The sequence below is a fragment of the Cavia porcellus genome, unplaced genomic scaffold (assembly GCF_034190915.1).
Source record: "Cavia porcellus strain 051 isolate PalLab524CR breed Dunkin Hartley unplaced genomic scaffold, mCavPor4.1 scaffold_6, whole genome shotgun sequence".
Classification (NCBI taxonomy): Eukaryota; Metazoa; Chordata; class Mammalia; order Rodentia; family Caviidae; genus Cavia; species Cavia porcellus.
This window is the reverse complement of record NW_026947489.1, coordinates 9173624-9187451: the sequence shown is the minus strand read 5'-3', so window position 1 is coordinate 9187451 and position 13828 is coordinate 9173624. Positions and strand designations below refer to the sequence as shown.

Genomic DNA, 13828 nt, shown 5'->3' with positions numbered 1-13828 from the left:
GAACCCCTTATTTCATAAGCCCCTTTAAATGATTTTCCTTCTAAACAGGAAGTGTGTTTTTCCCAGAACAAATTGAATTCAAACCCCCAAAAAGATTCAAGTTTGGGTCAAAATTCAGAGTCTTTGAATGTTGAGGAAGGTCAGAAGTTGCACACAATCCCTCGTGTCACTGAGAATGTCCACAATTGAGAAGAAAGTGCTATCAGAAAGACGCTGTGATTATACTGAGTGACATTTTACTCTTTGAAACCAGAAGTCTGGTTGCCTCCATGGACTGCTGCCCTGACCAAGCATCTGCCAGGCCTGGTGGCCAGGGAAGCGTGCAGTCCCAGTGCTCTCTGAGTGCTGGTTCTTTTCCTCAACAGCTAACACTGACAGTAGTTTCCCTGCCCAAGGCCATGGGGGCTTCTCCCCGCTAGGTAGGACCCCAGCATCCAATGAGAGTTAATCAATGAACTATATCTTGGGTTGGGGATGTGGCTCAGAGACATAGCACCTGCCTGGCAAGCTCAGCGTCCTGAGTTTGATTCCCAGTACTTCCCCAAAATACATAAAACAAAAACATAGCATGTTTTCAGCACTTGGTTAAAATCAAAATAGTAGAAGGATGGTAAGACTTCTTTCAATGTGCTGTTCTTTATTTAATTTCCCAGTCAGTTTTGTTTTTTTCTTGTCATAGAGGGGCGACAGGATTTGTTCAGTATTAAGTTTGCCACAAAGAACAAAAAGGAGGTTTTGATAAATCAGGAACCTACTTTTTGCTTATGCAGGAAAAAAAAAACCCAAAGAAGAAAATCTAGAGCTGAAAAATCTGGTTCCAGACCCAGGAAAGACCTAGGCCACTTGCAAGTCTGTTCCAGTTTCCTAGCCATGTAACCATCATTTTGGGATGGCTTTATCATCACACCATAGCTACTGGAGCTCCAGCCCTCTGTCTGTAACTGGGCAGAGGAAGGAAAAGAATCCTCCCCGCTGACTGCCCCACAACAGCTCAAATCAAGACTTTCGCCTGTGTTTCACTCATCACCTCTGTCTATAAGAGGAGCTGGCATATATGTTTTATTAAAGTTAGCTTTGCTTTCAGTAACTTGGGATTCCATGCCCAAGAAAAGAAAAAGAACAAAATTGGAGAATCAGCTGGCAGTCTGCCTGGTCCACCATGAATTTTCCTGGGCTTGTCTCAGCTCCTAACCAAGGATGGTGGACCCTGAGGAAAGTTCTGGGAGCCGTGTGGCCCGTAAGGCTCTGCATGTGTGAGGTCAGCTCCAGACCAGGCACACAGATACTGTGACGTAGTCTCTGTTCCTATATAATCAGTTCTGTTTGTGTCTGCCTGACGTACAAGCACGATTGACCTCAGGTTAGCTTGTGTGCGGAAGCTCGTCCCTCAGGGTCCAAGAGAGCCGGCAGGCCTGAAAGAAAACGGCTGACAGGAACGGCAGCTCGCCCTTTTCTCTCCTGGTTATGTCAGTCGGCTCAGCGTCCTTCTGCCTGGGTAGCTCCCGCCTCTGTTACCATCACTGAGTGCTGCAGCTTGAACTTGAAGTGTCCCCCAGAGCCCGTGTGTCACCAGCCTATGGCACTGCGGTGAAACCTTTAGGAGGTGGGACCAGAAGGAGGGACGGAAGAGGAAAGGAGGTCACTGGGCAGCCTGGCCCCTCTTTCTTCCCTCTTTGCTTCCTGGCTGCCATGAGGCGAGCAGACCTCTGTCCTGTTCCCACCACGACTTTCTGTGCCACCCTAGTCCTGAAGCAAGAGGGCTGAGACCACGGACAGACAGCCCCGAAACCATGAGCTGAAACACAACTGTCTTCCTTCTACATTGAATGCTTTGGGTATTTTGTTACAGTAACAGAGAGCTAGCTGATGGACACACTGGTGAAAACTCAGATCAGCTGATTTTCACACATCCTTTGAGTGAGTATAGTATATAGATTTACCAAAGAGGGGGCTGGTGGAGTCTTCATTTATAGTGAACATGAAAGGTAAGTTGTCCCTCTTTTCAATTTGGGCAACATGGATGGAGCAATTCATATGAAAAGAAGAAACGGCTTCATTGGTACCAGTGTGAAAGTGCTCATGGTAGCCGGGCGTGGTGGCTCACACCTGTAATCCCAGCAGTTGGGAGGCTGAGGCAGGAGGATCGTTGCGAGTTCGAGACCAGCCTGGGCTACAAAGTGAGTTCAAGGCCAGCCTGAACTGCAGAGACCCTGTCTCAAAAAGACAAAAGGAAAAAAGTGCTCATGGTAGAGTTAACCCCAGGGCACTTGTCACCCCTGTTTGGTACCCAAGACAACTGATGTTACATCACCTGCCATGACTCACCAGAGCTGCACTGGCTTCTCTGCATCAAAAACCCACCATTCCCAGAGCAACCTGGCTCTCCAGGAAAGGGTTCAGACCATGGACCTGAGTCCCAAGGCCTGATCTCAACTCCTGGTCACTGGATGAGGTGAGTGCCCTGGTGGAGAGAGGCAGCTTTGGATACTGGGAACTCTAAGGCCTGGATACCCTCAGAGCAGCTCAGCAACCAGACAGGGTAAAGCGCTGCAGCCTACTGTTAACCTCATTGTAATTATTAATCACCTTTGCTAGAGGATCAGCCCCTCCCACTAACGCTTATGGTTTTAAAAATGGAATGGGGTGGAGCTGTCTGTCGGGGAGGTTCTCTGGCTTCTACCTGAGTCTTTCATTCTTGATTATTTTCATTAAGTGTTTATCAAACAAACAGGTCCTCACCGTGCAATGCCTTCGACTTAGATCCTTTGACATGCAAGGAGGCAGGTGGCGGGCAATGTAGCTCTACACCGCTGAAGAAAAAGTAAAAATATTTTTTCCACAATAAAGTCACCATGCGGGCCTTTGCCTGACGGATGCATCCGCAAGCCAGAGAGAAGGGAAGGAAGCTTGCTGCTGACTTCCAAGACAAAAAGAAGGAACCAGCCTGCAGGGAGAATGGGAAAATTAAAAACTGACAACTGCAGTTTATAAAACCCTCCTTCATAACATTATCTTGCTTGAGCCTCCCTACACGCTATGGAGAGGGAAGGAAAGCGGCCAACCCAAGGCCACACAGCTAGCACGGGGGCAGGGCTGTGGTCAGAGAGTGCTTACCTTCACGGCCTACCATGCACGGGCAACTCCCACCCCAGACATCCAGTAATCACCGTGAGCAGAAAATGAGCTCTTCCTCTTCCTCCAACCCCTGTGGTACCGCCTCTGAGGCCAAGACCATGGGTTTGATTCCTAGGAAAGACACAGCTAGGAAAGAGGTTACCAATCCTTTGTACCTGTAAAGCCTTTACTATGCCCTAGTGGCCCTCGTGGGCCCCCTTGGGAAACAAGTGCTCCCATGAATGAATGGGACTGAGGAATGCAACAACCCTCCTCCATTCCCTGCACCACCCTCCCCTACAGAGGCTGCCCTTGGTTCCTCTAGGATGTTGGTGTCTGGGGCAAGCATCTACATGCCTCTGTTTACTCACCTGTAAAATGGGGAGAAGAGCATCCTGCCTCCATACTGCCACCCAGGAACAAGCCAGGGAGCAGAGGAGGAGCCTACCAGCCTGGGCAGGCCTCGAGCCAGGCCCACCCTCCAGACCTGCTCTTGAGAGCTTCCTGCTGTCACAGGGGCTGTGGCTGGGTGTTTCACTCTGATCTCAGACTCCCAGGGTCACAGGGATCACCTGTGGGAGGAGCCCCAGTTGAGTCCCAATGGCCAGATGCCTCAGGGGTGTCTTGGGACTTTTTGTCCAACAAACAGGTTCTTATCCTAGAGAAGAGTTTCAAACCCCAATCCTGCAAGCTTCCACACCATCAATCCAGCAATTATGTAATCACAGATTCCTCTATAAATGTTCAAGCTTTTTTTTTTCTTTTTTAAAAATTCGGGACCAAGTGACATAAGTTCAATCCATCCAGGATCCCAGATAAACTCCTGAACAATAGTCATTTCCAAACTCCTCATGTTGCTGCCGCAGGATGCATGCCCCAGCCCTGTCCCTGGCCCTTGTGCAGAGATGGCCACCCAGAGACCCTGAGACCCTGCAGGAACTCAGCCGTTGGAGCTCAGCATCCAGTCCGGAGTCCTGCTGGAAGGCTTCGGCCCAAAGTCTTCAGGGAGCCACAGAGCCTGTGGGAAGGCAGGGAGCCCAGAAATAGCCAAGAGCAGCTGAGGAAAGAGAAGACCTCACTCTGGTACTCACCAGGGTAAATGAGACTAGCACCAGATCCCCGGTGGATCAGCCCTCACCCAGGGTCCCCTTCCTCAGTCCACCTGTGTGTTACAGCCCAGAACAGCCCGAGACAGGGGGCCAGGTGAGGGTTTCCCCAAAGCTTCAAAGCTTCCCGATGTCCAGGACAGGAGTGATATTGCAACGAGGCAGGTAGCAGGGGACAGGATGAACACTGGGGCCCCTAAAACAGAAGAAGCCCCCAGAGAATGTCATCAGCATGCCATTAGACAGAAAGAGATGGACCGAAGGGGCCGGAGCGAAGCCTACCTGAGAATTAAAGCACTGCTCTTGTGGGGAGGTCACTGTTCCAGCCCCCAAGGAGAGCACCCAGGAGAAACCATTTCTGGCCATCAGATGGGGTCTGGGGCAAATTCATGGAGTTGATGGTGTAGCTTCAAACTAGCAAAATGATAGGTGCCAGACATAGCTCTGCCTCCCTGGAGCTCTGAGCAAAGCACCGGACAGGAAGTTCAACTCTGAAAATACTTAGCAACAAAGATCTCATGTGTTCGCTTGCTTGCTTTCTTTAATTTTTATTAATAGAGTTGTTATTTATGCATTTAAAGAGCAAAATAACTGCATTCCAGGTCGCTGGGCTGGAGGGCTGTGTGCGCCTGTGAAGGTCAGAGGTCCAGAGGTTGCCCTTTAGTTTTGGCCTCCGGTCTTCCGTGTGTGGAGTCCCAGGGCCTCCGGGCTCAAGGTGGTCCCCTCGGCGGGCGGTCCGGCCTGGGCGTCTGTCCTGCCGGTGCGGACCAAGGCCGGGGCACGTGGGCAGCTGCCCGGCGGCGCGGGGCCCCAGGCGAGCGCGCATCCCGCGGTGCTGCGGGGCGCGGGCGGGGTCGGACGTGCAGGAGCTGCAGGGGGCAGAGCAGCAGGTGCCTGGGGGTTCGGACAAAGTCCGGCGCTGCGGACCCGGCGCTCAGCTCCTGCGCCGCCGGGGTCCGCGCCCGGGACTTCCGGGGCACCCGCTGCAGCGCCTCGGGGAGCTGGTCCGAGGGCCAGCTCCGCGGCCGCAAAGGCGCACCGGGTCCCCGCGCGCGGCCGGCCGGGTGGGGGTGGCCCGGCCGCAGGGCGGCGGGCGGGGTGGGGTGGGGTGGGGTGGGGTGGGGTGCGGCGGGCCGGCCCCCTCCCCCTCGCGCCGCCCTCTCTTCCTCCAGCTCTGCAGCCAATTAGCCGCCCCCTCGGGCGGGAGGCGTGGGGCGCTGCATAAAGCTGCGCGGAGCTGTCACCCCGCGAGCCAGGAGCCGCGCACCTCCCGAGCCCAGCCGCCCTCCCGCGGACTCGGGGCCTCGGCCGGCCGGGAGCACCATGGCCACCACCAACGGGGCGCTGGAGAACGGGCAGCCGGACGAGAAGCCCGCCCTGCCGCGCCCCATCCGCAACTTGGAGGTCAAGTTCACCAAGGTGAGGGGCGCCCCTCCTTGCCGACGGCCGGCCGGGGGCGCGGGCCGGCAGGTAGCAGGCCGGGAGTCCTCTGCGCTCCCCGCCCGAGCGTCCCCGCCTGGGCCGGGCCACCCCCAGCTCGTGCCCTTGGAGAGGTGTCCCGGGTGGGAACCTACACCCTGGGCAGGCCCGAAAGCTGCGGGGCCCGGCGCTGCGAGCCTCAAAACCGAGCGGAGCGGGCGGTGCAGCCCTGAGCGGCCCCGACGTGTCCCTGGCGCCGCGGGGTTGAGGGTGGCCGGGTGCGCGCTGCGCACACCCTGGAGGTGGTTTCCAGGGGCGTCGGGAGGATGGGGGTGCCTGAGAGCACCACGAAGGACTTTCGGATCGCAGGCCACTTTGGGGAGCTGCAGTGGGGAAGCGGGTTCTCAGGGCCACCGAGAGAAGCATCTGTCTCCTTCTGTGATCAGCTACACCCGGTTTACCAGCAGAGCTAGGGCTTCCCCTAGGAAGGAACGCCCTGCTGAAACCCAGTGTTTACAGACTACGAATGGTCCCAAGGGCTCTAGACCTGGACCCTGGAAGTCGCGGGTGGTGGGGCCACAGCCTCCGGGCAAGGGCGGCTGCAGCCCGCGGCTGGGTTGCTGTCCTGCTTCTTGGGAGGCTGGAGGACTGGTCGCGGTGACCACCTGCCTGGGGCAGGTGGGAAGAAGACGATGCCTGGGAGCAGGGGCTGAGGAGGCGTCCGGAGGGAGGACACAGCACAGTGGGCAGCTGGGAGCGGGACAGACACTGCTCGGCCACAGGCCTGGCTCCTCCCCACCGCGGCTTCTTGTAGTTTTGCATCTTATCCATAGCGTCCAGCGCCGACTGACTCAAAGTTTAGAAAATTCCCTCTGAGATTTTACTTTCAAAAGTAGCAATTATCTCTCTCAAATAATTTTAATCAAGCGGAGAAAGTGACAGACCACTATGTGTGGCCTTCAGAATGTGGCCTTTTGGCATTTAATCCCCAAAGTTGGCTGTGCTGACACTTAAATTACACGACATTTAAATTCACTGTTTTCAGAGAGCTCTGTAATCAACAGAGGTATTTCACGGGTAAAGACTGGAAATCGTTCTCAATGCAGTTTCCTTAAGAGTATCAGCTTCTGATGGGAAAATGCCAACACAAATTCTGGGAACAGCGGGAATAGGGCCCCCCATGCTAACACTGTGATATGCAGTTGCTGTTGTTTTTGGTGGTGGTACTTAGAGTTGTTTTTAGAGTTTTACAAAACTGCACAGAAGTCAGAAAGTAAAGATATGCCTACCTTTTTATTTTTTATCTTGTTCAGTCCTATCAGAGCCAACTGCCAAAAAATGAAACATTTAGCCCTTTCTCAGCCCTCATAAACTTGTAAATACAGCTGTGCTGGAGCTGGATCTTAGCCGATTCCAGAGCATCGAGTCATGGTGGGACTCTTGCCCCACGTCTTTGCCGGTTGAATAGGACCAAAGATGAGGAAGGGTGCCCTAAATGCCAGGAGCTGGGCATTGGGCTCCTTAGGAGACTCCGGGAAGTGACAGCTCCAACTGCCTGATTGATGCCAGGCCACACGTCCTGCACCCATGGGGGACAAGACCACTGCCTGCCTCAGAGCCTCTGCGGTCCCCTCCTTCCATAGCAGCTGTGCCCACGCAGCTAATGGTGAGCTCCGCATGGTCAGGGAGCTTCTGGCCCAAGAGGGGTTGCTCAGAGAGGAGGGGAAGGAAGCAGAGATACCAGAGCGCGGAGTTGGAGCCCAGGGCAAGGAGTGAGCCGGGTGCAGGGCGTGAGTGGGCAATGCTGTCGTTCAGAAGTGACTCATGATTCTTTCTCCCTCATGGAGGATCAGGTTGAGCCTGGGCCTTGGCTGTGTGATTTCCCTAAGTGATCAGGTTCCAGAACGATGACTTTATCAAAGTCACCCCATTAGGTTTTAACGCCCACCATAGGATTATGTGAAGAGGGTTTTTACTAAGAAGAGCATCCTCCTGGGGTCGCCACACAGATCTTAGAGAACACTGGCCCTTCTATTTGAAGAGCCCTCTTTATAAAGTTTCTCCCAGCAGCAGAGTCTCTCTAAGGTTTTCTGGTTCACCAAAACACTAGTTTTTATAATCTCTTTTAAGAAAAATAAAATTCCCCCAAATCTCCCGAAAACACGGTCCTTTTGAGTTTAGTTAAGGGCTCCACAGTGCAATGGGAATTGCTGGAAACAGAGTCGGCAGGATTCCCTCTGCAACTACGGTCCCTACCTCTCTCCCGAGCACCTGCGGGCTCCATCGTGACCCTCGGGTAAAATGTCGATTGTATCCACAGCTCAGTGCTGTAAAGTTCTCTTCAAACTTGCTCCCATTCAAAGGAAGTAATTCCCTTCTAGACTCTGTCCTTCTTTGGGGTTCAAACCAGTATAGCAACACCATTTGTAGGCCACGTTCACGAGCCTCATCCTTATTTGTGTTTTTGTCTTGTTTTAGTGGAGAGAAAAATCAACAGTAGAAACCACTTACAAGCTGACTTCCCTGTATGGTATAAAGAAAGTAACTTTGCTGAAGCAGAAACATCGTGTACGGGTATACGGTTAGAGTTAAGCAGTGTGAATATTTTTTTTAAGTTACTAGTTAGCATCGTTGTCACGAACAACCAAGTAATTTCTTTTTCTTGCTTTCTTTCTTTTCTTTTTGAGGCGCATGCTTGGAGATGAGGTACAGCAGACATCTGATCACTGCAGTCTGTTTCCACCCCCCGCCCCGCAATATATTCCGTTTTGCACCTTCTCATTTTCCCTCCCCTCTGGAATTGATACCAGGAAGGACTTCGAATCAGCAATTTTCCCTGACAGTCTCTATTATCTAACCCACGAAATTTCATCTTCCTACAAATGGGCCTCTCTTGCCGCTGCTCGTTCTTCTCCATACTAACTTTCCTCCTCTTCTGTGCTTATTAATTTCTCGCTGTGACTGAGTAAATACTTGCTGCACGGCAAAAGTGAACTCTTGGATTTGGTTTCAGCTGGAAGAATAAACCTGTAATTGTAGCCTGGCCTTTTCCTAGTGTACTTCCCTGGGGGCCTGGCCTCGCATGGAAGGCGCTGAGCTTCCACAAGTCGGACAGCCCTGTCCCGCTGGAGCCACCTGCCCAGCCGGAGCCTGTCCTCTGTGTGCGGTCCCCAGAAGGGGCAACCTTCTGAGCTGGCCCGAGAGGGCCCAACAGAAAGCTTGTAACCAAGCCGCCGCCTCGAGCAGACGGTTCCCGTCTCTGGTCTGTCTGTCTGTCTGTCTTCATCCAGGACTGTTGTGGGTGAATCAATCTCATAGTCATTGAACGTAGCCCTGTGGTCACACAATTCATCCTTTAAACGTTAAAAACAGAATTGAATCTACGGGCATCGTGCGTATCAAGATACAGAAATGGAATTGGATGAGGTGGTTCTCTCCTTAGAAACGATGGCCAGTGCTGTCCTGGACAGAATGCTCTGTGTCACTTCTCCCACGGGCCTCTGCCTGAGCTGGGAGGGGCTGAGACATGAGGCCCCCAGAGGTATAGCAGCAGCTTTCGGCCCCCTCTCTGGACCACCAGAACATGCTTTGGGTATTACCTACCATTCTGTGCCTCTTTGCTTCCCCAAGTCCGTCTCTTTAACGTCATGCTTTGCAGGCAGTTAGAACTTAGAGCCAACTAAAGAGTTAGTAGTACGTACATTGCAGAGCACGGGCTTTCTAAATTCGTTTTGGTTTGTTCACGGTATCTGTTGTTTTTAAACATTCTCATTCACAGCTGTAAGTCTGGCTAATGGAGGCTCTCAGAAAATCGATTTTTGTGGGTTATTTCTTGGGTTCTCAATGGCGATCTGCTTTATCACTCAAAGTAAATTGAAAACTTTCCTAACCCAGATATTTGTGTTCCAACACTGGCTTTTATTAACTACATATTACCATGATCACCCATATGTTGCTAATCATAATTTTTTTAAGTTTTAAATGATTTTGGGTTTATTATGACAGCTTGGGTACTCATTCTGATCTGCTCCCAGTCGGCCACTTGGTCAGGTGACCCTGAGCGTCCTGACTGCCTCCAGGCTCATCTGTGCAACGTCCCAGGGGAGCAGAGAGCAGTGGGGAAGCCGGCGGACAAGACGTTACCTAAGGTCCTTAGCATGTTGCAGTGATATGATTTTGATTTAAACCTAATTCGTTACACTTCCTTTCTCGGTTAGATATTTATCAACAATGACTGGCATGAATCCAAGAGTGGAAAAAAGTTCCCCACATATAACCCTTCAACTCTGGAGAAAATATGTGAAGTCGAAGAAGGAGATAAGGTGGGTCCTCCCCCCGCCCCGTCCAAGTAATTCAATTATAGATAATTGAATGATAAGGAAACAGTGCGGCTTAGCCATGAGTTAGATCGGGCCCACCCTCAGGTAGGGCCTGGATAACCTCTCCAGCCGGTCGTCACCATGTGCAGCTCAGACGCAGGGCCCAGCGTGGATCAATTACAGATGGTCTTCTGCAAAGAGTCACCACCTTTGATAGATGTTTCCCCATCTCAGAGGATGACCTCAGCTGTCTGCGTCACACAGCGAAAGGAAAGGTTTTTATCAATTATTTGAACTTGAAGGCATTAAAGAATCTTTCCAGAAAGCATTTCCGGCTGGTGTGTTTCACCAAATGCAGCTTTCTGGCAAGAGACACTTTAAAAGAAATACTTGAGGGGAAAAAAAAGACGTGCTTCCCCAGTGATATGCAGTCACATCCCATACCCGGAAGATTTGTTTTCTGTTAGACACTTACATGACCGTGGAGAGCTCTAGGCTGTACGTTGCTATTGGCTGGTGCAGAGTCTGTGTCATTTAGAGAAGCTAAGGGGCTTCCGCTTATGTCCTTTTCATTTCAAGTACATTTCAAGTACATTTCAAGTCCGTGAAGCATATCTTGAATGGAAGAGCCATTGAAGGAAAGATTAAAGGTTAAAGGTTAAGTTCTTCTATAGAAAGAAACATGAATAATTCCTCACTGTCTGAGTGCTGGAGAGATTCATGTTCCTGAGACAGGGGTCTCTTTATGTTTTCAAGGCTGGCCTGGAAATTTGGGCTCAAGCAATCCTCCAGTCTCCTGAGAAGCTGGAGCTACTGGGGCTACAGGTGGTGGGTGGATGTCCCTCATCCGTGCCTCGATGGTGCTGAAATGTGTGGGGTGCCATACCTGTGGGTAAAGCATCCTCCCACCTGTGACAGTTTTGTGATCCGTGTGCGGTACCTGGCAGCACACCTTCAGTCCTCGCCCATGTGGCTCCTTATGCCGAGCTCTGTTGACCAAGGAAGGAGGAGAGAGGAGCACGGGGGCACAGTGAGGGCCTGGTAGGGAGGGCATGATACCGAATGGGCAGGATTCCCGCTGAACGGCCTCCAGGGTCCCCAAACGGGTGTCGGAGAGAACACCAAGACCTTGCTCCAGACTCTGGTTTTTCACTTATTTGGGGAACTGCTCTGAGCACCTGGAGGCGGAAGCCACCCTGTCCCCTGCAGCCAGAGAAGTCCTGGCCTCCACCCCAGCGCCCCAAACAAGATATCCAGTGTTCCTGCACCTCCCTGACCAAAGCTTTGTGCCCCTCACTCAACAAGCTGGAAGGTAGAGTTTTGGTGCAGTCCATGCCTGTCTCCTGCATCCACGCCTGCCACACCACCCTAGCAGGGCAGCCTTTGGGATGAGCCACTGCCTGACTGCAAACAGACGCTGGAAGCCTATTTTTGTGACAAGAGGGACAAGTGATGCCCCTCTGAATAGATCTCACTTTAAGAAGAAAGCTCAGGGCTGGGGTGCAGCTTGAGCCAAGTTCTCGCTCTACCTCTAGTACAACAAGAAAATAAAAAAACAAAAAAGGTTCTGTTGCAATTATTCTGTCCTTTTCTATAGAACAGTGTGGCACTTCTGCCCCCACGGGGTGTGTCAGGCAGAACAAAAGCCTCCTGGCCACCATGTCCCTTCCCAGCCTGCAGACTTTTCCAGTGTGCTCAATTCCTTAGTCTACAGACGCCCGAGTCCCCCACTGTCAGCCCAGCCCACAGTCCTCAGCTCAAGTGCAGATGCCAAGAGAGACATTTCCCAGCTAGTCTGTGACTTCAGACAAACTAGTCAGCACGTGGGAAGGCTTCTCACTCTGTGTTACCTAGAAAAGCACGTAAGGTTAGTGACTTTTCATTTGGAAAGGCTCTTACAATCAGGAGGCTGACTCTTGACCATTATGGAAATCTTGAAGAGAACTTAGATATAAAGAAAAAAGTCACTCAAAAGCTCCCAGCCATGGAGGTGATTTATAAACTCACTGCTGCTGCAGCTAGTCTGCCACTAGACAGAGGCACGATGCTGCCACCCTCTGTAGCAAAGCCGTCCCTAATTCAGTCTCATTCACAGGTGACACACACTCACTGTCTCTCTCTCTGTCATTTTGGTGATTCAGCCCGATGTGGACAAAGCCGTGGAGGCTGCTCAAGCTGCCTTCCAGAGGGGATCCCCGTGGCGCAGGCTGGACGCCCTGGGCCGTGGCCGGCTGCTGCATCAGCTGGCTGACCTCATGGAGAGGGACCGCACCATCCTGGCCGTGAGTATGGGCTCCTGGGGCAGGTGCAGGTGGGGAGGGCCTCCCAGGCCAGTCCTCACAGGCTGCAGGAGACAAGCTGGAGAGTGGCGGCTTGGGCGGCCGTGGATCTGTGGGGCTTTGGAGGTGTGTGGTGGGTGTTGCCAGGCTTCATCTTTGTTTTGAAGTCCGACTTTGATTCCTGCCTGTTCAACTTCTTAACTGCAAAAGCTGCCTGAGGAAGCTGAGTTGCACCAGTAGCTGCCAGACTTGGGACACTCACAGACAGTCCCTAACGGGCTGGACAGTATCCTGCCTGCATCTGGCACTTCTTCTTTTTCCCACATCAACTTTCTTTTCAATTTCCATTTAACCTCATCCTACATACAATCATCCCACCTCCCTGAAGTTTTCCTGTCCATGGGTTTAGTTATCCCCAGTGAACCATGCCTGGAAAATTCCAGAAATAAGCAATTCTTAAATTTTATTACAGTACATTGTTATATAGTTCTAGCCTATTATTATTACTGTCATTAGCCCTGAGTTATAAGTTAACTTATAAGTTTTATCATGAGTATGTATGCATAGGAAAAAATATACAACGTATTGATTACAGTTCCCTGGGTTTATTTCTTACGTAAACCATCACTAATAATCTAAATGTGTGAGGGCAATCCATTTAAAACCTTCAGCACAGCCCCTGGCATCTATTAGTAACCAATCTAGAAGTAATCTAGCAGGGGATACCTGTCTTCAGTATTAGTGGTCATCACTGCGATGCTCTGTGGAGCCTGGGCTCCAAGCCCCGCTGCATGGCTCACTGGCCAGTAATATTTAGGTCTCTTAATTTCTTAGCTGTGAAAAGTAGATGTTGATGCAGTCCGGCCCCTCACACCGGATTGCTCCCATGAGACAGGACTGACAGGCCTGAGTAAGGAGTAAACGTGTTACTGAAGTAGGTGACCAAAGGGCATCTTGGAGCTACTGGAGGCCTTGGGATCTCTTGCAACCAACACATCCAGGCCTTGAATAGCCAAGACTTGTTTTTAAAATTTGTTCCAAATGCTGAGACCAAATATGCAGGAGAAGAAATCTCCTTTTTGGCCTTTGATTTGGAAAACAGGTTTCTCTGATGTAGGAAACCAGAAGTGGAATGACCACCCCTTTAAAGGCCAGTACTGGCCAGAACCCCGACCTTGCTTTTGTCCCATGCGGGTAGAAGCAGTCCTGGTTCTGTTTCTGGGAGGTGCAGAAACAACTCCCACCTCTCCTTCCTGCCTCTCTTCATCCCTCCATTCTTTCCTTCCTTCGGCCTCCCTCTCTCCTCTGTCCCTCTGTCCCTCCCTTCCTAGGGCCAGGTGGGGACATTCACCCAAATCCCGATGCAGGTATTTCCTTCCCAGGGTAGCTCTGCTCTCTACAGACAGCCACTGGTTTCTTCCCGCACCCAAAAGCCAGTCTCAACTCTCAAGCTGCCAAACTGGCTTTTTCAAAAACATTTCTGTTTTCCTCAGCATGAGCTCATCAGTCTGCAATGTCCGTGTGGCCTAATAGCTGGCTCAGAGGATGTGCCCTGGGCACCCCTCCCCACCCTGTCCTCAAGTGTCAGTAT

The 13828-nt window shown here is 51.7% G+C and overlaps 1 protein-coding gene and 1 long non-coding RNA gene across 2 annotated transcripts in view; one reads left to right on the top strand and one right to left on the bottom strand.

The window, feature by feature from the left end:
* Nucleotides 1-276: 276 nt before the first annotated feature.
* LOC134476358 (uncharacterized) lies at nt 277-2554 on the bottom strand. Its single transcript, XR_010047925.1, has 3 exons — nt 2326-2554; nt 1941-2210; nt 277-1594 (listed from the first exon to the last, which is right to left on the bottom strand). It is a non-coding gene; the product is annotated as an uncharacterized LOC134476358 (long non-coding RNA).
* Nucleotides 2555-5352: 2798 nt separating this feature from the next.
* The window catches only part of Aldh1a3 (aldehyde dehydrogenase 1 family member A3), a 33316-nt gene continuing 24840 nt past the window's right edge, over nt 5353-13828 (top strand). The window contains exons 1-3 of the mRNA XM_063249921.1: nt 5353-5639; nt 9857-9961; nt 12100-12240. Of these exons, the coding sequence (XP_063105991.1) occupies nt 5544-5639; nt 9857-9961; nt 12100-12240 (342 nt within the window). The 5' untranslated portion in view covers nt 5353-5543. The remainder of the gene's footprint in view (nt 5640-9856; nt 9962-12099; nt 12241-13828) is intronic.